This window comes from Parus major, chromosome Z (genome assembly GCF_001522545.3).
Source record: "Parus major isolate Abel chromosome Z, Parus_major1.1, whole genome shotgun sequence".
Lineage (NCBI taxonomy): Eukaryota > Metazoa > Chordata > Aves > Passeriformes > Paridae > Parus > Parus major.
The window spans coordinates 37,823,523-37,845,950 of record NC_031799.1 but is presented as its reverse complement, the minus strand read 5'-3'; the positions used below and the strand labels follow the sequence as shown (position 1 = coordinate 37,845,950).

At 38.0% G+C, this 22,428-nt stretch overlaps 1 protein-coding gene across 2 annotated transcripts in view; it reads left to right on the top strand.

The window, feature by feature from the left end:
* Positions 1-565: 565 nt before the first annotated feature.
* FANCC (FA complementation group C) overlaps positions 566-22,428 on the top strand; it is a 72,621-nt gene continuing 50,758 nt past the window's right edge. The window contains exons 1-4 of one of the 2 annotated variants that reach the window (XM_015615210.1): positions 566-618; positions 13,810-13,983; positions 15,561-15,648; positions 21,322-21,416. In XM_015615210.1, coding sequence (XP_015470696.1) covers positions 13,819-13,983; positions 15,561-15,648; positions 21,322-21,416 — 348 coding nt within the window. In that variant the 5' untranslated portion in view covers positions 566-618; positions 13,810-13,818. The remainder of the gene's footprint in view (positions 619-13,809; positions 13,984-15,560; positions 15,649-21,321; positions 21,417-22,428) is intronic. The other variant, XM_015615211.1, reaches the window with a different exon arrangement.

Here is a 22,428-nt window from a genome sequence, read left to right as displayed (position 1 = left end):
CTGAGAAGGCACAACCCGCACTGGGGCCGTGGTGTCGCCGTCACTTGGGTTTCCCTGCGGAGCCGCTCCCCAGCCGCACGGGCAGGATCAGAGTGGCTTTGCCTATGCCGGGTTCAGCCAGCGAGTGCTCAGCGTGCAGGCCGCAGCGGCGCCTCAGACCCACGAGGGAGCCCTGCGAGTGCCCTCAACACCGACAAGGCCTCTGTCCCAGCTCTGGCTCGTGGTGTCCCCTGTTTGAGTCGGGCAGCCAAGGCTGAATCTGCAGATTCGGAATCAAAGAAACACGGAATATCCCGAGTTGCAAAGTACGGACCCAGAAGGACCACGGAAGTCCAACCCCTGGCCCTGTGCAGGACATCCGCACGAGTCACACTATGTGCCCGACAGCCCTGTCCAAACTCTTCCTGAACTCAGTCTTAGTACTGGGCGGCCTGTTCCAGTGCGAGCCACCCTCTCCGTGAGGAGCCCGCAGTGGGCGCCGCGGCGGCCCCTGCTCTGTCATGGGTCACCGGAGGTCCGGCGGCAGGGCCCAGCCCCGCCCCGCCCCGCGCATGCGCGGCCCTGGGCAGCGGCTGCAGCGCGCGCGAAAATTCCAAAGGCGCGGCGCGGCGGGCGCGGGTAAGCGGCGGGAGGGGCGACACGGAGCGGGTGTGGGGAGCTCCGGCGGGACCTACCCAGGCGCTGGAAGGGAGCGGCGGCTTCTTGCCCGCGGTGGTCGCGGGCCGGGGGCTGTCGTGGCCGGAAGGGGTCCGCTAGTGCGGATCATCCGCCGGGCTCCGCGCCCTCCCCTGCTCCCCTCCGCGGGAGCCGGCGGCGACGGGCCCGCCGGGAAAGGCGTCGGGCCGGCCGTCCCTGAGCCTTTGAGGTCGGCAGGGGAAGGTGGCGTGGCAAGGCCGTGCTGCATCCTGAGAGGTGCTGCCCGAGCTGCTGCGTGCCTCATCCCTGGGGTCGTTGTGTCCGTGCCAGCGTGCCCCATCCAGCCTGGCCTTGAGCACTTCCAGCGATGAGGCATCCCCAGTTTCTCTAGGCAGCCCGTGCCAGTGCCTCACCACTCTCTGGGTGAAAAGTTTCTTCCTAATATCTAGCCTAAATTTTCTCTGTCTAAGGCCATTCTTCCTTGTCCTATCACTACATGCCCCTGTAAAAAGGCCGTGTCCAGCCTTCTTGCATTCCCCGATAGGTACTGTCTGGTCCTGAAAACATCTGCAAAGAGAGACATCAACATCTCTGCTGACTGTGTTTTGCTATTCCCCATCCTTCTAGGGAGGAAACAGTGACAAAAGGTCATTTTGTGATATATGTGCAAGATCGGTGCAGCAATAATACATGGATACCTTCCTACGTGGCTGATAGAGGGAGGGGGATTTGTTTCTGATTCGGCAGACTTTGCCAACTTTTGTACTGTGCAATCTGCCACAGACATCTGTGGTGGAGGAGCTCCATTAGAGCAGGCTTTTAAAGAATACTGTCAGAAAATGTAGCTGGCCTTTTATTTAAACTAAAGATTAGGGAAGACAGATGTCCCATAAGTGCTGGGAGAATCTGACATTTTAAGTTTTGTGTTTGGTTCACAAGTGTAGATAATTAAATTTCCACTCCTCTCAAAATTTTTCCGAATGGCCATTTTTCATATGGGAGAATAACTAAAATAACTAAAATGGGATAATGTTCACTCTGAGTGAAGAAACCTTCAGGTAAAAGTGCAGTGAATAACAATCTAGTGATGGGCTTTTTGAAAACTAGGAGAATCTTCAGAATTTGGGATTTTTTTTCTGATATGTAATTAAAGGAACTGAAGCTGCCCCCCATCTCTTTTGTGTAAAGAAAGCTTTATTGTCTGCGCCCAATAAATAAATTGGTTTATGTTCTGAGTTACATTAATTACTTGCTCCATTATTTGGGTTTATGCTCATCTCCCCTTTGCTCAAGATTGAAAAGTTGTGTCATAAGAATTGGTCACCATATGGTACTTGAAGCAGGGGTGAAGACATTGCTGAAGGCACAGCGGCCAAATCCCTGGGAACATGTTGGATTTGGGCATTCCTGCGCGCCCCTTGGGCACGTTGGGCACAGTGGGGCAGGTTCATGGTGCTGCCACCTCTTGGGCCCCTCTGCGGGGACTTCAGAGAACGTGGCTCTTGGGGGAACCCAAGTCGGAAACAGATCCCAAAGGTTAGCTTTGTGCTTACAGGCATGGATCAAGTTTTGGTAATAACTTCTATACTTCTTATCGTAATTTCCTCAGGAAGTGAGATGTGTGTGGTTCTGCCTCTCTGTGTCTTTGGCTGCTAAGGGTTGAACATGATAATTTTAATCAAGTTTGAAAGCAAGATAAAGGTTTTAAGTGGTTCTGTTCCTATATATATTCTAAAATTTGAAGGGAGGGTCAAAAAGAAAGACTGATATTCCCCATATTCTTAGGCAGTAGTCCTCCAGGACTGTATCACCTCTCTTACAAAGACAGGCAGAGAAAGTTGCGACTGTTCAGCTTGAAGAAGAGAAAATTGTGCAGAGAACTCATAGCCACCTCCCAGTATCTGAAGGGGGCCTACAGAGAAGCTGGAGAGAGACTCTTCATCAGGAACTGTAGTGATAAGACAAGGGGCAGTGGGTTCAAACTGAAAGAGGGAAACTCTGGGTTGTATATTAGGAAGAAGTTCTTTCCTGTGAGGGTGGTGAGACCCTGGAACAGGCTGCCTAGGAAGGTTCTGGAATGCTCCAACCCTGGCAGCGTTCAAGGCCAGGTTGCTTAATTCCTTGAGTGGCAGGGAGGGTTGGGACTAGATGATCTGTAAGGTCCATTCCCTTTCCTTGACATTGTATGATTCTGTGATCCCATCTGGTCAGCACATACATATGGAGCAGCTGGGTGGCTGTACATGAAATTAACCACAGGGTGCTGTGGGTGAAAGTGTCATGAGAGGCAGTGGTGGGAGTTGGCATGATGTTATGAGGAGTTACAGCAACAAAGGATACCCCTTTGAAGGCACTGGACACAGTTGTTCCATCAATGGAACAGCCTTGGGCACTCAGCGTGCTTTTAAAGTAGAATTTATTTATTTTTTCCCTAAGACGTACATTTCGGTACAGTGCCCTACAATTGTGAAGATGCTGCTTTTGGCAAAGAGGTCTTTCAAAAGACATTTGGGTGGAGGATCTTGAGACGGGTGACAAGAAATGGGTGAAACAAGTTTTTTCTGAAAAAAGAACTCAGAAAGTGTTAGAATCGTTTGATATACATGGAATAATTTACATGGAAATATATTGCATGAGATTGTTCCCAAATAAAAATCTAAAGTCTTTGATTTATCAGATTTTTTTTTAAAAAAAATACTTTTAATGAATACAGCATATTTTGTGCCAACCTGATTTAAACAATGCACAGAAGTATGGCAGAATGTTAAGATCTTGCTACATGTATAGGTGATAGAACAGATCTCAAAAATCAAATCTTAAACAATTCAGCTTTCACCAAGAAGGGTATTCCCAGACCATATGTTTCAGTTAATGCTATAATAAATTCCTGTCATTGTTAATATTATTAAAATGAAGACAATGGTAATACTTATTAAAAAAATCTGTATTTCCTTTCATGCAGCTTTGAAAATTAGAAAATTCTTTGTGCTTGGGACTTGGTGCTTGGGACATACCACTGGCTCCCAAGAACACTTTAGGACCATGCAGTTTAATTTTTAAGTTAGAGGAATGTACAGTATGTTAAATATTCTGTCCTTGGAGAAGAATAATGACTTTGCAAGTATTGCAGAATATTTTAAAATTAGTAAGACTTAGTTATGTGTTTTACTATAGAAGTAATATGATTTTAGATGGCTGTGACAAATGGTATGTAATGATTTGGAGGTGCAAAATATTCTTTATTAGTATTATATTAATCATAATCTCATTAAACATTAATTAATAAAGAAAATTCAAGGTTGTTTATATTAATGATCATAGTTTACTCTTCTGAATTTTAGAAGTTTTGATTACAGCTTCTTTAAAATTTGTTCAAGAATGCTTTTACTCTGTGTGATGATAAAGGGCAGACTCATGTCAGATGCTGTTTGTGAGCAGTTTCTGTTTTTAAACTGTCAGCCTTGCATATGGTTGCAGGGTTGTCACATGCTTCTCCATGCATGTTTTACTTCCAGTAGAAATTATATTTCTAAGCAATACTGTGAGCTATGGTTTCATAATTTTACTAGTGATGAGTTGTACAGGTATTACTGGGCACAGTCTAAAGACAGATTACTTGCTCAAGTGTAGTCTGCACAGCATCGTTTATGGTAATGTTGCAAAATAAAGCCCATGAGTCTACTGCAACAAAATGAACTTTGTAAATCTTTGAGAGGAATAAATAAAAAAAAAAATTGTAAATGGAGTAAAACTGATGTTGCCAGGAATTTGGTTTCAGGGGCTTTTTTTGGTTTGTTTTGTTTTTTGTTTTTTCATTTGGTTTTGGTTTTTTTGTGTGTGTGTGTGTTTGTTGGGGATTTTTTTCTTCTTTTTTAAAAAAATTAAACAAGTATATAAGTAAATGTAACCTTCTTTAAAATCCGAGCAGAACTAGTCAGGTTTTGGCAGTGGTGAAGCAGAATTACTTAACTAACTTTAATGATTTCCTTAGTGTCGTGTGTCAGAAGTGAGAATTGGATTCTTAGGCTTTGGACTCCTGAAGCCAAATTGTAGTGCTGTCCTTCCTCCCTATGAGTAGATTTAGTTTTGGTGAATTATTTAGATTAGGAATCTTAATTAAATCAGTCAGATCAATCTGATAGGTGAATTTGATTCAGTCATGTATTTTTAATGAATCTTGGTTAACAGTGTGACAGTGTTGAAGTATTCCAGATAGCACTGTGATAAGTTATCAACTAAATTGAGATATGTGAGTGTCCAAGGAGAAGAGGCTAAGAGACATGCCACTAGCTAGTATTTTTTTTTTATGCTCTATGTTAGAAGTTCTCATTTATCATCAATATTCATAAGAAGCTCCCTTCCAATAAGATAAGAGAAAAATACAGCCTTCATTTCATGTTAGGGGCAAAATTGTGAGGTTTTCTTGAACGGATGTGACAGAGGCATTATTGACAAGTCAGAGGATACTCTGTAGTGCATTAAAAAGTAAATGCTTATAAAATATGCAGGAATAATTGACTGAAAATTCCACAAATCATTGTCTCATCGATTTGAATGTCAGTTCCTTGTCTTCAGTCTAAATGCTCACACAGCTAATTGTTGCTGTGGTATGAGTTTGACTGACTGAATGACCGAACGTCTTTGCTCTAGATGTTTCTGAGGAAACTTATCTCTTCTTGTTTGCAAAGAATGAATAGCCTGATTTAATGCCTGTGAATAGCATGAAACCTTGTCAATGGACTCCAGGGACAAGTATCTGTGGGAGTGTGTTAAGATAATGTACAACAAAAAAGGTGTAAATGTTGATGTGAATGTCATGAAGTTATTTTTATTCTTCTGAAGAATACATTTTTCTTTTTCTGTCAGATGTACTTAATGCTGTAAATACATCTTTATTCTGAAGATTTTATTCTATGGCTATTTCTGAGTGTGAGTAGTCAGAGAGAGAGGGGGGGAAAATACCTTTTATGCCAGAGAAGTGCATTCTTTCATTTGCAAACATTCTTTAACTGTGGACTCTGTGAATACTTTTAACAGATAGTTTTACTTACACTTATTAAGCTGTCACTAGAGTTCATATAAAGGTGAGTATACTTTGTATTACACATATGTGTAATACAAAGTGGAAGGAAAATACTTCTCTGTGATTCTTACGTGGTTGTTTTCTTTTTGACCATATTTTGACTATCATTGCATAAATTGTCATGTCATGCTTGAGGAGCTTAAGGTGAGTAATAGATTATCTTCGAAGAAATCCTTCAAAGACAGTATTTCCTAATAGGCTAGTGTATATGAGATTTGTGTGTTTTATCTCCTTTTGTCATTTGTTTCCTCAGTGACTTTGAAAAAGTTGCTGTTTGTTCTTCTGTTTCCTTATGCTTATGCAGAAATGCTTTAACTCTGTTAGAACTGAGGGATTTCAGTAAAAGGTATATGCTTCATTAATAAATATTAGGGGTTCTTATAAAAATTCTTTGTATAAGAATTATAACCCAACTGTATGAGTAGCTCTGGATATCACTAACATAGCATTTTACCTTACTTCAAGTACTTGAGATAAAGAGTTTGAAACATATGTCTTCATTTCATATACCTGTGTAAGCTGGGGGGGTTTAGAAGTTGCATGGCTATCAAAGAAGCACTGTTGGAAATATGAATCCCCTTAGTGTTCACTCATTATTTAGTTGTTCATTCATTTATTTATTTTATTATTTGTAGGAGGAAAGGTGAGTAGTCATTCTTCTCTACAGGTTGTGTCCCTGTTGCTTTTCCTCACAACCCCCACAGCTTAGCTGGAGGAAGAATATGCTCTGGCAGGACCTTTTTTAGACTTTCCCCTTGCCATCTTGTAATTTTAACATGTACAGGTGGAAGTAAATGCTATTCCTTCATACACTAATACAAAGGAATACACATTTTCTACTGTATTACAGGTCATACGTGACTCCTCTGATGAACGGATTAATGTTCTAACTTGCTGTGTACAGTTTAATGTATGTGCTTCTGCTCATGCTTGGACATGAGGGAATTGCTGCATAGTATATCTGTTAATTGCAGAACTTAAATTTCTAAAAAAGAAAGTGCCAAGGACTGGTGAATATGCAACATTCCTGTCACTTGATAGCTCACAGTATGTAACTGACATGAAATTCTGTTTATTCCATGGTGAAACTTTGAATTAATCTTTACCTAGGTTTTTGTTGGTATTTTTTCAGAGGAACTGAATTTTAAAGAAATAAATTTCTCTGTTTTCCACTCAAGCAGCATACAAATACAAATTTATAGAAGAGGAGGTTCTGTGATGACAGAAGTTTGGGTGATGGGTTTGGTTTACGTACAGAACAGAATGGGCTATTTTGTAGGGACAAAAAAATCATCTAGTCCAACTGCCTGACCAATTCACAGCTGAACAAATGTTGACTTTGGTATTACGTGCATTATCCAAATGCCTCTTTTTAAGGCTCTTGACAGGCATGGAACAAAACCCACATCTGTAGGAAACCTGTTCCAGTGTTTGATCACTATGCTGGTAAAGAAAGGTTTCCCAGTGTCCATCTGAACGTCTTCATCCCCTCATGAAGCTTTGAACCATTCACACACTTCTTATTGGATTCCAGGAAATCCTGGGAAAAGGCCAGCATTCCCTCTCCAGGTCCCCCCTAAGGAGGCTCTACCAAGCGATGAGGTCACCCCAAGCCTCCTTCTCTCCAAACCAGACAAACCCAGAGCCCTCAGCCTGTCCTCACAGGATGTGCCTTCCAGCCCTTCCACCAGCTCTGTTGTCCTCCTCTGGAGCATTCAGGGCCCTTCCCACCCTTGTCAGGCTGTGGGGCCCAGCACTGCACACAGGACTCGGGGTGAGGCCGCAGCAGGGCTGAATCCAGCAGGATGATCCCAGTCACAGCTGGTGATGCTGTGTCTGATGCAGCCCGGGATGGGGTTTGCCCTCCTGGCTGCCTGGGCACACACTGCTGATTCACCCTGAGCTGCTGCACACCAGCACCCCAAGACCATTTTTTTTCTAAAGTGTTTTGTAGAGAAGAGGCTGAAGAAAGTCTTTCAGATGTCTGAAATGACAGTGTGAAATCTCTAGTACTGGTTTTAAACTATGGGAGACAGTGGTAACTGCACATAAAAGTTTAACTGAAAAAGTAGAATTAAAATTTGGTACAAAAATTGCTCATTATCTATGTAACTATAATTCATTCACTTTTCTTTGGCTTACATGAAGCTTTGTAAGTGCATATTTGGTAGAATTGGGTAATGAAAACTGTATAGTCAGATAACCCAGATAACTGTTTTGTGTCAGGTAACCCACAAAATTGGGAGCGATGCATTAGCTGGCAGATTTGATATAGGAGAATGGATACAAACAATAGATAAAATCTAAGAATTTACTATTTTTGCTAAAAGGCCTAATTTTTCTAATGTAGTTACTTGGTAAGCTCTTACGTGGATGAGCTTCTCACTGTCATGAAAGCTTAATGTGAAATATAGGCTTTATTGAGACTAACAAAAATTTGCCACTGATGTAAGCAAACAGCATTTCATTCCTTTTCTTGTAACCTGCAAAGTAATATCTTACTTAAGTAGTGTGTAGGCTGCTGCTATCAGAGACCCATACACAATTGATGCGTGATGTTACTGTAATTGCTAGTGAAGCTAAAGAAGCTGGTGTTAGCAATAATCAGACTTGTTGCAAAGTGTGGTAAAAATATTTTTATGTTGCCAGGTACCAGAGACAGTTCTGCCTTCTGTAGTTTGAAGGCTCAATCAGACCTATCGTCTCATTCCAGAGTTGCCTTTATTTTTGCATAGTTGTTATAGCTGCAGTTTCCCTTGTTTTCTGTGATAACAATGGAAATCTTTATTTCTGTTGTTGTCACTACAGTCAGCTGAGAATGAGATGGACTAAATGAAAAGACCCTGTTCCAGCAAGCTAAATCCAAGGATATTTGAACATTAATTTTTGTTAGAGCTCTACTCCCAAAAACTTTATTCTTCAAGCACAAGGAGAGATTTCTGTGTTCCAGTGACCTGAGTGTTACCAAATAGTCTTGTAAGGTTTACTATTTAGATTGCAAGAAAAAATACAGAAACTTTACTGAGGAAATATATTGAAAGGAGGTGTGCTTCACACCCCCTTTCTCCCCCCTCCATTTCTAGGAAACTGTGAAGGTGTGTACTTGTTTGTAATTCTGTTTACCATGCCCAGGATGTAAATTTTAGCTTCTGTATTTTGAGTTATGTTGTTACCTCTGTGGTAGATCACTGATAAGAGGAAAGCAATTCACCTATGGAAGAGCAAGCATAGTTGAAAGCAAGGAGTTGAAAGGTGAGCTAGCAGTCCCCTTTTTCTTTCAACTCTGGCTTTTGTTCTGGAAGGTCTTGCTGATCTGCTTAACATCAGTGTGCACTGGTCAAATCTGAGATTTTCCTGATTGCCTTGAAACAAATTTTGATTTTCTGCATCCGTCTGATTCCCTGTCTTCTGGTATGGACAGCTTTATGTGAGTCTTGCTGGATTTTGTTCTGGCTACTGCTGATGTTGAAATTCTTTTAAACTAGGACATTGTATGTTTGGTACTTTGCCAAATTGCATAGAGTCTTCTTCCAGAGATGAAAAGGTGCCTTACTTTATTGCCTATTTTCTCCTCTTAAATTTAATTAAAAAAAAAAAAAAAAAACAAAACAAACAAAACACCCCCCCCCCCGCCCCCCCATTTACTAGTGGTGTTGGAGTATTAGTATCTTTGTTGTGTTCCTTGCAGGAGTAGGTTCCAGTGGATTGTGATCAGATTTTTTATTCAGTTTGTTCCTAAAAATCCATTATGTGGGCTGGTACTTACATATTTTGTATTTGAAAGTATAGTTGATTGTCTTCTTGCCTATTAAGATTCATTATCAAAAGGTAACAAATAACATGTGAAATTCAGTGATATCTGTCCTGCTTTCACTTTTCCTGTGGACAGAAGAGTGAGATGGATGTGCTGAGATATTATTTCTGCTTTTCCCATTAAAGAGGGCTTTATTTATTTTCAAGCCTCTTGAAATAGGGTAAGTTAAAGGGAAGATGTGCTGCTACAAGATAAAGTATTGGAACCAGAAAGTTTTAAAATTAATTTAAAGGCAAATAAATAATTTTGGGGTCATGAAGCCTGATAAATGGAAATCACAAAATATGCTGAGCTGGGAGGGACTCACAAGGATGATCAAGTCCAGCTCCTGGCCCTGCACAGCACCATCCCCAAGGGTCACACCCAGTGCCTGACAGCATTGTCCAAATGCTCTTGAGCTCTGCCAGGCTGGTGCTGTGAGCACTCCCTGGGGAGCCTGTTCCAGTGTCCAGCCACCCTTCGGGAGAAGAAAGCTTTGTCATGATCATACAGTCCTTGTGCAGGGAGAGGGAGATGTAATGTTCTCAGAGTATCTAAGAAAGGGGGATCTTGTATCAACCCCAGCAAACCTTGCTTCCTCAGGGCATCAGGTCTTCTCTAGACCTGCAGAGCAGCAGAATGCAACTGGAAATACCATTTTTTCAGATAGCTGTGATACACAGATGAAAATTGTGCAAGAGGTTTAATTTATGTCCTGTCCACAAAATTAAGCCCTGCTAGGGGCCACAGTTACTTAATGATGAAAACTGAGCTCTTCGTCCTGTGAGACCTGGTAACGTAATTCAGAAGGCAACTGTGTTAAATTACCTATTGTCAGAGTAAACAGAAGAAACAAATATTGAGCACCTAGTAAATGCCAAACAAATACAGCCTATATGAATAGTGCAGCAATTCCTAGAAATGCCACTTTATTGTATTCTTCTGTAGATCTCAGCATGATTTTGTAAAAAATGTGAATTGATAGTAGTCCAAAACAGAGAAGAGCAATGCCTTTAGCATTTTTGTGATTATAATTCTTGAAAATCTACATTCAGCCTTGAGATGAGTTCAGTGGATGGTACTAATACATATAGTACTGATCATATGGTACTAATAATGCTGAGGTTGTGGGTTCCATTCCCACGTGCACCATTCCCTTCAAAGTTGGACTCAGTGATCCTTATGGGTCCCCTCCAACACAAAGGATTCTGTGACTGTGTAATAATTCCTGTAAGGAATTCTTCTACCATTGAATTGACAAGAGTAGTTCTTGTCCAGAGCTTTTCAGAAGTACACAACCCTTCCTCCTCTCTCCCCACCAAAAAGTGCAAACATCTTTACATGTCATTCTAATGGTTTATTCCAAACATGCGCTGCAGATTATATCTTCTCTTAATCAGGGATTATTTGTTCCTTATTCCTGATATATTAGGATTTTTAGGAGTTTCGGAAAACTAATTGCATAGAAAATCATGTCCTTTAATCCACTTTGGAAATGCATATCAAACTGACTTCTCTATTTTTTGCCCATAAAAGGATTCATGAATTGAGCATTAAACTGCAGCTAAAATTTCTGAACTCTGCTTTAGAAACAGAGTGGTGTTTCATTTTCATCAGAAAATGATACAAAATATTCTGGATCAAGTCCAAGACATCCTTTTGAGGATAGGTTCTGATCCGTAGACTGTGTAGTTGAAGGTTTTTTTGGTTCAAGTCCTTTGTTTCTGCTGCCATGAAACAAGGTGAGGGTTTTGAATGGCACCCTACATAGAACTGCTTTGTCCTGTGTGAGAGTATTGCTGGTCTGTTGATGGGAGAATACTTTTCTCATCTCGAAGATATTCAGATATTATAAGGGAATTATCTTTCAGAAACAGTAGAAAAAATGCACACTTGCTGTTATCAGCATAGAGGAAAGATACATTTCTAAGATTTTCTTTCACTTGTGATTTGTACTGGTTTTTGTTTGTTTTGTTTTGTTTTAATAGTAGCAATACTAAAAAAATCTTCATGTGCAACTCAGTCTTTCTTTGTAGGGCAATAGCTCTGGACCAGTTAAGGAATGGACAAGGAATCTCACTGGACCAGCAGTCCAGTTTATTTAGCTGTAATAACCAGGGAGATAAAACACCTTTCTTGTTAGTGAGCTGGGATCTTAGACTTCTGGAAAAAGAATAGTGATGGCTGTGCCATTCTGCATACTGGAATAATAGAAACAGGTACTCAGTATATTAGATTAGCCTGCTTGATTTGCTTTACTTGGATTCTTAATTAATACTTAATTGACTCATTATTGGCCCCAAAAGACTGAGGTTTTTGTGGTTCCTCTTTTTTGATTGTTTTGTTTTTCTTTTTTAGCTCCTTTCCTAAAAGTTTTAGGAACCATTTTATTAGGGGTTTGGTTTTTCAGTTATTTGGGAGGATTGATCATGTCTGAGAACATCAGGTAGGCTCATTAATTTAATCCAGTGTGTTAGTTTACTTCCTGGCTTTAAATTGTTCTGAAAGTCTTTCTTGTGTCCTTGTGGTGATACAAGTGTTTGAGGGCTAATTGCCACTGGTACCTGTGTCACTTCAGCCAGCTACTTGTGATGGAGTGTCTCATAGCGAGTTTTGATACTTAGAGAAGATCACTACAAGATCTTGGCACTGCTCAGATCCCTTAAGAGCTCTGCTGACAGCAAAGTTGCAGATGAGAGAGTAATAAAGAGCACAAGAACAGTGGCTTTGTTTGTCTTTGAACAAGTTTGGGGCAGACACACATTTGTACACTAGCAATCCAACAACTTAACCTCAATTTTTTTCCCTTTTTTTCTTTTTCCCCCTCCCTGGACAGAGTCCAAACTCAAATGATAGCTGTGATTCACTAGGGGTTGGTTATCTATCTGTCTATCTATCTATCTATCTATCTATCTATCTATCTATCTATCTATCTATCTATCTGTCTATCTGTCTATCTATCTATCTATCTATCTATCTGTCTATCTGTCTATCTATCTATCTATCTTGTCTATCTGTCTATCTAGTTATTTATTTGTTTGTTTATAATCAAAGAAAATTTTCATCAATCAAAAGATGAATAAATCATCAATAAAAATCAAAGAAATGTATCAAGTTCATTAATTATCTTCAAATTTTTATCTGGCTCAGATTAGCATGCTATACAAATCTTGTGTTTGTAAGGGTTAGCTATATGAAGCAAGTTTGGTTTGCAGTGCTGCTGTGGAGGTTGTGGTTTATTTATTTGGTTTATAGCTTGAAAAAATATATCTACTCATTTCTGTGGCATCTATGAGTGTCTGAATTTGTCTCCAAGTGGGCAACAGTTAATTTCTGGAAATTGCCACCATATTCTGTTAATTGACAGTTTTCTTTTCAGTTTTGACAGAAAGAACAATGATTGAAAGGCTGCAAGAACTCATTTGGTCTTTCAGCCTAAGAGTTATTTCTTTTATAGAGATTTAAAGGTTGTTTTACTGCCTGCTGTGCTATTATCTGTCCTTCTGTCAAAGAAAAATATAATAGTAGAGCAGGAAAAAGTTTGTGCTGTTTTTTGTTGTTTTTTTATTGGGGCAGTTTGGTTAGATTTTAATTGTTCTGACTTGGTGATAATGCTTATCTCTCAAAGACCAGCTTTTTAAAGTGAAGTGTGCCAGATGGGATCATTTATGTTATAGCTTTCATTCAGAACTGAGTTACATAAAGCATATGTTTCATAACATATGGTTATATTTTTCTCTCTTATTCATATGGCATGCAAGGAAAAACATAACTGAAATATTAAATTTATTATTTTCTGTAAAGGAGAATACTCTTTTTTCACATAAAGCTAACGATCAGTTACAAATATAGAAATTACAATGAGCAAAGCCTCCTAGTGCCTTTTGTTTTGATTGAGCCTTATTTTAATACTTTCATTTATCTTGGAAAGCATATTTTTAGTTTTTCATTATGCATAGCGTGTGAAATGCAAGCTCATACATTCTGAAATCCTGAATGAAATATTGATGATCAAAAATTTAGGTAAGTGTGAAGCACTTCTGGGTGTTACATTTATTCTAAGATAATTTACTGATTACTGTGCCCCCTTTGCTACTTTGTCATTATGGGGTTAGTTTAACTTCTTAATATTGCAAATAAAATTGCCACCCTTATGAGATGTATACACACACACTCCCTACACCCCATTCTCTTGTGGATACAAGAAAGATAGCAGAAATCTCTCTTCGGATATTCATTCTTGGATTGAAGCCAGTGTTCAGTGCTGCCTGATGTGGACTTAATTTTTTTTTCTCAGGATTGTGGAATGGCTCAGGACACTACAGTGCCCAAACTGAACTTTGAATATTGGTTGGATAAAGCTATTGAATGGGGTCAAGCCACCACGCTGGAATCCCAGAAGGACGTGTGCCTTCACTTGCCCCAGCTCCAGGAATTCCTACATGAGCTTTATGAAACAATAAAACATTTGGTAAGTGACTTTAGAAGGAAGAGTGACCTGTTTTGAAGAGGTCCTCCAAAACAACCTGCCTCATGTTTTGACAAAACTAGAAGCTAACAGTAGCAAAAAGGTTTGTCTTGTTGACCTAAGGTGCTGCTTGATCAGAGGGGCAAACTGGGGAAACAGTCATAGGTAATGCAAACAGGAGTGTGCTTCCTGTTTCCCTGATTTATTGTGAAAGGAGCTTTTTCTTCTTGATTTGTTGATGTCACGTGAAATTTCCCAGTCAATGCTCTAGACTCTTAACAAAATTCTTTAAATAAACAAGAATTTGATTCTGCTTGTCAGGTCATAAATTGGATGATTTAAAGGCCTTAATATGCAAAACTGTTACTGATCCTTTAAATCTTAGAGGGCCTTCTGACATGTTAACCCCAGTGTTACGGCACACACACTGAATTCTAGCAGCATGGTCAGATCACTGGCATACGCTGCTGCCTGTTCTATTTATTAATTAAATTATTATCTGCACTCACTTGAGTAGAAGTAGTTGTTCATGGTTAATTGTTAATATGTTTTTCTGAGCATTGCTTTTTTAGTGTAGATATTCAGGATAATTAATTTTAGAAGTACGTCATTATGGCACAAGGCTTGCTTCTTATGGAAGTTTTTATTTTAAAATATTCTTACCTGTAGACTGCAGATTGAGGTTTGTTTCTGAACTGACTTTAAATGTCAAATTTTAGGTAAAATGTTTGGACGAGTGGAGTTTCTTCCCATGTTTGTACTTCTTTTCCCTTAAGAGGGAAAATAAATGTTGCTACTTCACAATAATCCGAGGCATGGCCTGAAATGGACTTAGTGAATATGGCCCCAGAAAGCCTTGGTCTAGCCCCAAACATGAGACAATGTGAGGAATTTATTGTAGTAGCAGGAGATGATTATCATCCTTTCTACTTGCATGTTATCTCAGCACAGCGCTATTTTCCAAAGCCTTCATTTATTAGGTAGTAAAGCTACAAAAATGGAAAAATAGGCCTGATTACACAGGATTGTATATAAACTACATTGTCTATTACTTTTATAGTGAAACTGTTTTCTATTTGGTTAAATGTCAGTTTGTTACTGACTGGTCATTAAGTTAGTTAATTTAAAGAAGGTAAACAAAAGTAACAAATATTATTTTATGCCATAGTAGGTATTGATTTCTTCAGAAACTGAGACTGTTTTATAACACTGATGATCAAAAATGTGTGTTAATTAAGCTTTTGATACAATGAAATCTTATACTTGCTAGTTACTCGTACTGATCGGCTTGCTGGGTGTGAGGCAAATGAAGACATTTTCTTATTTCTAATTTTCTAATTTTCTAATTTTCTAATTTTCTAATTCTCTAGTTAAGTATTAGGTAAGGAAATAAGTTTTAACTTACTTGAATGATGACATTATTGAAAATTTAACATACCTGCAAGTGTTTTTCTTTCAGAGTAAAATCTTTCAGATTGTAATTTACAACAATGTATCATTAATGGTTCTCTTAAACTACTCCTAAACTACTTTTGATGTGCAGTATATTTACTATCTTTTTGTTTGTTTTTATATTTTAGCAGGGTTCCACTGCAGCAATTGAGCAGTTCCCTTTAATTGGACAGCTTCTAGGAAGGCTCTGTTGGAATCCTTTTGTTATAGGATATGGTAAGAACGTGTAAAGATATTTCTGCATTAGTTTCATAAACTTTATTCTGTAGAAGTTAGCAAAATATGAGTTGTTATATACTGAGATTTTTTTCCATAAAAACACAGCATTCTTTTTTTACTGAAGTAAAATTCTGAGATAAAAAGGCTGTCCTTGTTATTTAAAATATATGGCCTTCAGAAATCTTAAATTCACTTTTGGATCTAATTAATTTCATGGTTTAGTTATGGAATCTTGGCTTTGGACCAGTAGGTTTTAAACTCAGTGAGTGTTTATGTGCATCACGATTTCCATTCTCATTTTTTTTATTGATTACCTTTTTGGGGTGTCTCAAAATGTACAAAATCTAGTGCTTCAAATTACTTTCAACAGAAGTTCCTTTCCATATGCACCAGAATATTCTATTATATATGTTAAGATGGAAGAAATAACATTTCTGATACCTGTGTTTTGTAATTATTCTACGTTATGATTGTGTTTGTTTTATTGAATCCTTACTATGTATTTTCCCCATTTCTCCATCCTTAACTAGTGAAAATGCGCACAGAATCAAAATTATAACAGTAAAGTAGTAACACAGGAAAAAGGCATATGGAAAAATGAAGTGCTCTTACTGGTGGTGAATATGTGTGTGGGTGAGAATATAGAAGAGAAAGTAAATTTGGCACAGGAAAATTGTTTGAAGGGAGGAGACACTCCTTGTGCTATGTCATCAACAGTTCTGATACATTTGTTAGGAACTGACACATTAAAATTTTGATAAGTTACATACCATACTTGGTATGTCATTTAAGCAGAAAACTGATTCTGAGCTTCTCTGAGTGCTCCTTAAAAATTAACTTTTTGCCAGTCTTTTGCTCTTACTACAACTACAAATAAAATAAATAAAAAAATAAATAACATTATGCCTCTTCTGTTTTATGCTTCCTTTTGGGGAAATACAGAAAGGGTCAAATTTATTTTCCACTAGAAGAGCTTATTAAGTCAAGCACAGCATACATGTTCTGTTTTGGCTTTGTCTTCTAGACAGCTCCAATCACAGGCAAAATGAACTTGACTGTAGAACATATAGTTGTTGTGTGTAATGGCAGCACTTCACCTCTGGAAGGGAAATTTGGGAAGGAACCATAGGTTTAAACGTAGACCACTTTTGCAGAGCAACTAATGTGTGCTTTCTAAAAAGCCTTTTCATACTTTACAGATATATTTTTACAATGGAGAGCTTTCCCTTCTCATCATAGTTTTTGAGTATGTTGGTAACCATTGATGTTTACAATTACACACACACTTTGTAAGTTTTTGTTTAGAATATGCAAGTCTTCAGATGATCAGTTTTTCTGAGCTGACAGTATATTGTGTTATAGAAAGTAGCTTCACCTATGTTTCTCATCAGAGTTGAAAGCTGTCTGTCTGCTTTTGGCTCCTTTTCACAAAAATCCCAGCAATATATTCTTGGTTTGCTCTACTTCCTTCCTCTTTTTTGTGTTCCTTCAGCATTTTCTGAAGCTGCTTTTTCTGCAGGTTGGTTGTTACCTCTGAAGTTTGCTTGACAATGAAGTCTTAGTACAGGTGTTTCTTCCAAGTGGCAAGCAAGACAATTCAGAGAATTTTACTTGCTCAAAATGGAATCTTTCATTTTAATGCTTTCAGACTTTCTGACATCAATAGACCTGAAGATGTCTGCTTATGCATTCCTACCATTTCCTCTTCTTAGAGCCACTTGAGCACTCTTTGGACCGGTAGCATTTTAGATTCAGCAGTTTTTCATTTTGTTTGGCACTGATTCTGAAGATATTCTTTAAGATAGTGCTGGCTATAGCAGATGCTGACTCTCAAGTGGGTTTCATGTGATTTCTCGTTTGGATAAATAGCTCATTCAGGCATATGTCTGAGACCAGGCCACCCTCACAGAAGAAGGAACTAATTTTGTTTGATTCGGTCTTTCATGCTAATAAATGGAGAAGGAAAAACACTGTACTTTTGCATCATGTCCAAACCACAATACCTATTGCCATAGATGAATGTCTGTTGGTGCTGGAAGCTGACATGGCTGACCACTCAGTGCAGGAAGCATAGTGTCTGAGGGAAATCAGTCTCCTCATAAACACTCCTGAGGAGAAGGCAACCAAGTTAGCCTTATTTAGAATGCTAATGTGAGGGAAGCACGACTGAAGAAAATCTCATGGATCTACTTGTGGTCCTGAACCACAAGGAATACATGAGGAATTCAGTCTTGGTTAGGAATTCCAGTGGTGTTTTTTTTTTTTTTTTGTTGGCTTTTTTGTGGGTTTTTTTGGGGGGGTGTTGGGGTTTTTTTTGGGTTCTTTTTTTTTCTTGGTGGACTGTGTGATTATCTTCAGAATCAGCAGAACCGTTCTGGTTTGAGTTTTGAGCCCAAATGTCTTGAATCCCAAACTAATACTGTAAATGCTGGGAGATTTCTTGGTGGCTGTATATATCACTGTATGTGTGTGAGCATGTAAGCTTGGGAATGGATTAATTTCCACAGAAAGTTCAGTTTTAGCTATTCCATGTTTTTGATATGGGCAAATCTCATACGTTTTGATACTTTCAGAGCAACAAGCTCTAAAAATAATACTTCTGGCTGTAAGGTTAGGGTTTGTTTACTTCTGTATGGCCACAGGGTATTTGTAAACTGAATGTGCTTGGGATTATTCAGACTACATTGTATTATGAGAAAAACACACCTTTTTGTTCTTTGTCTCTGTTTTTAAAATTTTTTTTTGTTGTGACATTGGCAATAAAGAGGTACAATATTATCATAAAGGTTTGGAGTTTTGACTGGTTGTTTGGCTTGAGGTGTTTCAGTTTGTTTGTTTGTTTGTTTGTCTGTTTGTTTGGGGTTCTTTTCCCTTTTTTTGGTTGGTGTTTTGTTTTTCTTTTTTTCTCTTTTTCTTTCCAAAGCAGCTTCCAAACTTTGTCTAAAGTTTCCTACAGAAATTTTTTATTCCCTTAATTGGAATACAACATTAACCTCCCAAAAGAAGTCCTGTAGATAGGTATAACCTTTTTTGACTTGTAACTTCCACCTTTGAATTTTTAATTTTATTTTTGTGGACGTGTTAATTGGTTATTTGGGTATTAGGCAGCCATTCATGCCATAGCAAGATTCAATGCCTTTGTTTGTATCCTGATAATGCTTTCCAGAGTACATCATGATGATAGGTTTTCCATGGATATCACAGTTGCTAGAAAACTGGGAGAAAAAAAATCCACCAGTAGGTTTTCTATGGCTCTGTGTTTGGTCTTTGGATATGATTATCTTTTGCAGCTGCTGTAATTATTTTAAGATCTATCTTAATCTTCACATCTTTCATCTCCAGTTCCAGGGCAGCTGTGAAAACAGTGAACCAAGGGTTTCCCTCAGAGCTTGTCATGGGGTATATCAGCAAGAGGATTGTATGGGCCCTTTTCCTGTTTTCCACAGATCCACGGGAGGCTACCTCAGTTTTGGTCAAAAATTAATTTTTTGAACTAGGGAAATTTGAAGTTGTACCAGTTCCTTATTTTTTGGAAACTTCTGGCTTATCTATGAGACCAGTGTAGGTTGGTTTCACTGTGGATGTGGTTTGAACCTATCTCGGTTAGTCCGTGTAAACTCATGCTGGCAAAGTGTGCCGAGTCAGTTTATCAAGGCTTTGTTCTCATCATTTTAACTTTCATCATACTGATTTGCATTTCTGACAGGCAACAATACATGCAAAGTATTTTATAGTATGGTGCAAGTCATCATATGTAAAAAAATATCTTTGCATCCGGAAATCTATTCAAGCATTCAGATTTAAGTAAAATGACTTATTGATGTAGATGTATGCTATAAACTGTATGAGTAAAAAGTAGAAATACTTGAAACTATATATATGTTGTTCGAGATAAGAAATTTGGACTTGATGTCTTCTTCCCTGTCTTTTTCTGTGTAATTTATATAATAGAAAGCTGTCAAAAGCCAGACTTTATAATCAGGCAGTATTTTAGTATTAGTAATTTATAATATTTAAAATCTTTAATTTTCCAAGAAGGAATTCACTATGATTTACTCATTTAAACAAATTTACAAATTTAAACAAATAAACCACTCTTTGTTTATTTTTTCCTCCCAGATAATGTCATTACAGTGGAGATTAGATGGAAGGTGTTTTTGAAGGAGGTAGTTGTCTATTAGTGCTGCTGTCTGAATGCCTGTTGGATATAATCAGTTTAAGAACTTCTGCTGGGCACTGTGCAAAATGTGTCCTTTAACTTTGGAATTACAAAACCTAGGAAATTATTAGCCTTGTAAAAATCCATGTTAAAAGAAGTCCCCAGACACACAATGACAGAACACCCCAAACTGTGGTTGGTTAAAAGTGAATGCTTGGGAAACCATTTCTGTTGCGGAGATGTTAGTCAGTGGGAGGTCAGTAATGGCCGCCAGGCTTGTTGGACATTTATTGAGGAATACTGGTTTAAATCAGTGTTAATGTCTCTGGTCACCTGGTGAAAATACAGGCATTACTTAATGGACCTTTTATTTTTTCCTCAGGCTTTCCCAGCAAAGCACTTCTAAATAATCCTGTTTATTACATCCTGGGTAACAAATACACAGAAAACAAAAGAAATTACTCGTTCAGCTTGATAAGCAAAATGTTTTGTAATAAAACTTCTAAAACTAGTAGTATCACTTACTTGTATTATTTTTAACAAGAAGCTTATTGCTTACTAAGTGAATATTATATCCAAACTACATCCAGTTTTCAGAATTTTCATTTCAATCCCACAGCTTTGTTCTGACATTAAATTCACTGTAGAACATCTTGGTATGTGCCAAAGAAGATTAGGAAAAAAAAAAGAACAAACACCAAAGCCTAGTGAAAACAAAGTTGTGGGAAATAATTATGAGTTAAATGGCCGTTCAGCTGCTTACTTCAGATAATCAGCTCCTCTATAATAATATCTGTGCATCTGAGCAGTGAGAGTTACAGTCATTTTGTAGTAAATTCTTAAAGTAGAGAATTAATTTCAAACAGTAGGTTAGAATTAAGTAAAACCCAGTCTGATCCTGAACAGTAAATCAGATTAGGATTTTTTTGCATCATCATTTAGCTGTTCTGCTGTCTGCTGTAATGTAATTTTCCTGAGGCATGGAGACTCTTCCTATATTTTTGCAGAGAACTTGGTATTTTACATTGCAGTTTTGAATGATTTCATACTTCACAAAGTAGTTTTTCATATGTGAGCATACTTGAGTTGTGCAAGCTTTAGATACAATGTAATAAACAATTTTACTACTGTTGACTTTTGTCTATTATTAATGATATTATTTAGATACTAAGTTGAAAGTTCCTTGAGGGTAGCTTCAGGTATTATTTATGTGAATGAATTACTAGGTCCTGCAAGTTTCTTCAGATCACCTAACTATTGTATAGATTCTGAACACTATGTCACCTTTTAAAGTGCTGTTGCAGGAAATGATTACACAAGATGTATATAGTGATTAATGTTAAATGTGTGGTATGAATCTGGTAGAACGGGAGCAGCATTAGTCGAGGCTGATACTTAGGGCCTCAGTTTTGTGGATGAATAGGGATTGTTGTGTGTAATTCTGCCTGTGTTTTGTTTTGGTTTCTTTCTTTGCCCTGTAAGTGTATCTTTATTTACTTTTTTCCCTACAGATGAAAGCCAGAAGGCTCTGATGTGGTGCCTATGTTGTCTGTACAGCAGTGAACCACAAAACGCTGTGGAGCTGAAGGCCAATAGCTGGGTACGGGTAAGTGAGTGAATCCTTCCCAGGGCTGCTTTGAATTACATTGATGGTTTAAAGATGCTGCATCTGTAGCTTAGACACACTGTCATTCTGCCATTTAAGAAACTGCTCCAAACACAAGTTGCATACATATTGTGTTGAAGTACATATATATATATATATATATTTTCTAATTATAACGCAGTGGGTGTTTAGTCTCGTTTTAAAAGGATGAGGCATTTTGCATTTGATAGTCTTGATGCTCTTGACTTCCTAGATTCACCAGGTCTAGTATCCTTGAATAATGAGCAGCAACCTCAAATCATGGTAAAAATATAAATGGAATTTTTAACATTTTTTTAAATCTTTTAGTCCTCACAACTCATGAGCGTGTAACAGCCTCATCATTGTTTATGTACAGCTTTGCTAAAGCTGAAGATACTTCCAGACTTCTCTAGGTAGATAATTTCTTGCTTTCTAGTTTATTTTGTATGTTAGATTATCTAGATATGCATGTAATAAATACTAGGATTTACAAATTACTCTAAAATAATTGATGATGGTGATGATGCACATTTTTATGCAAGTAAACAACTATTGTTGATTTAAAAGCTTAGTCTTAAAAATGTTCTCAGAGTCTTTTAGGTGACCTTATATACATCTGTTTAGTTCAATGAAAATTTGAACAACTTAATACTCAGTAAAATCACCCTTATTTTTTTACTGTCTTTAATGTTTTCCAGGTGGCTTTTAAAAGTATATTTTTAATTCAAAGTGTGGCAATGCTTGAATGCTGAAGTAAAATGACACAATTTTTCTGCCTTTTCTAATGTTGTAGTTTTGCTGATTCCTTGTATTCTTTGACAGGAGATAGGAGAGACAGTAGTATGCAGTTAGTTAGCAAACAGTGTCCATTTTTCTTTTGAGAAGCATAACATATATGTAAGCATTAATAATGCATGTTAATAACATATGCATTAATGATGATAAGTGATGAGGGAGAGATGTACCCAGGCAGTCTACTACAGACAGCAAA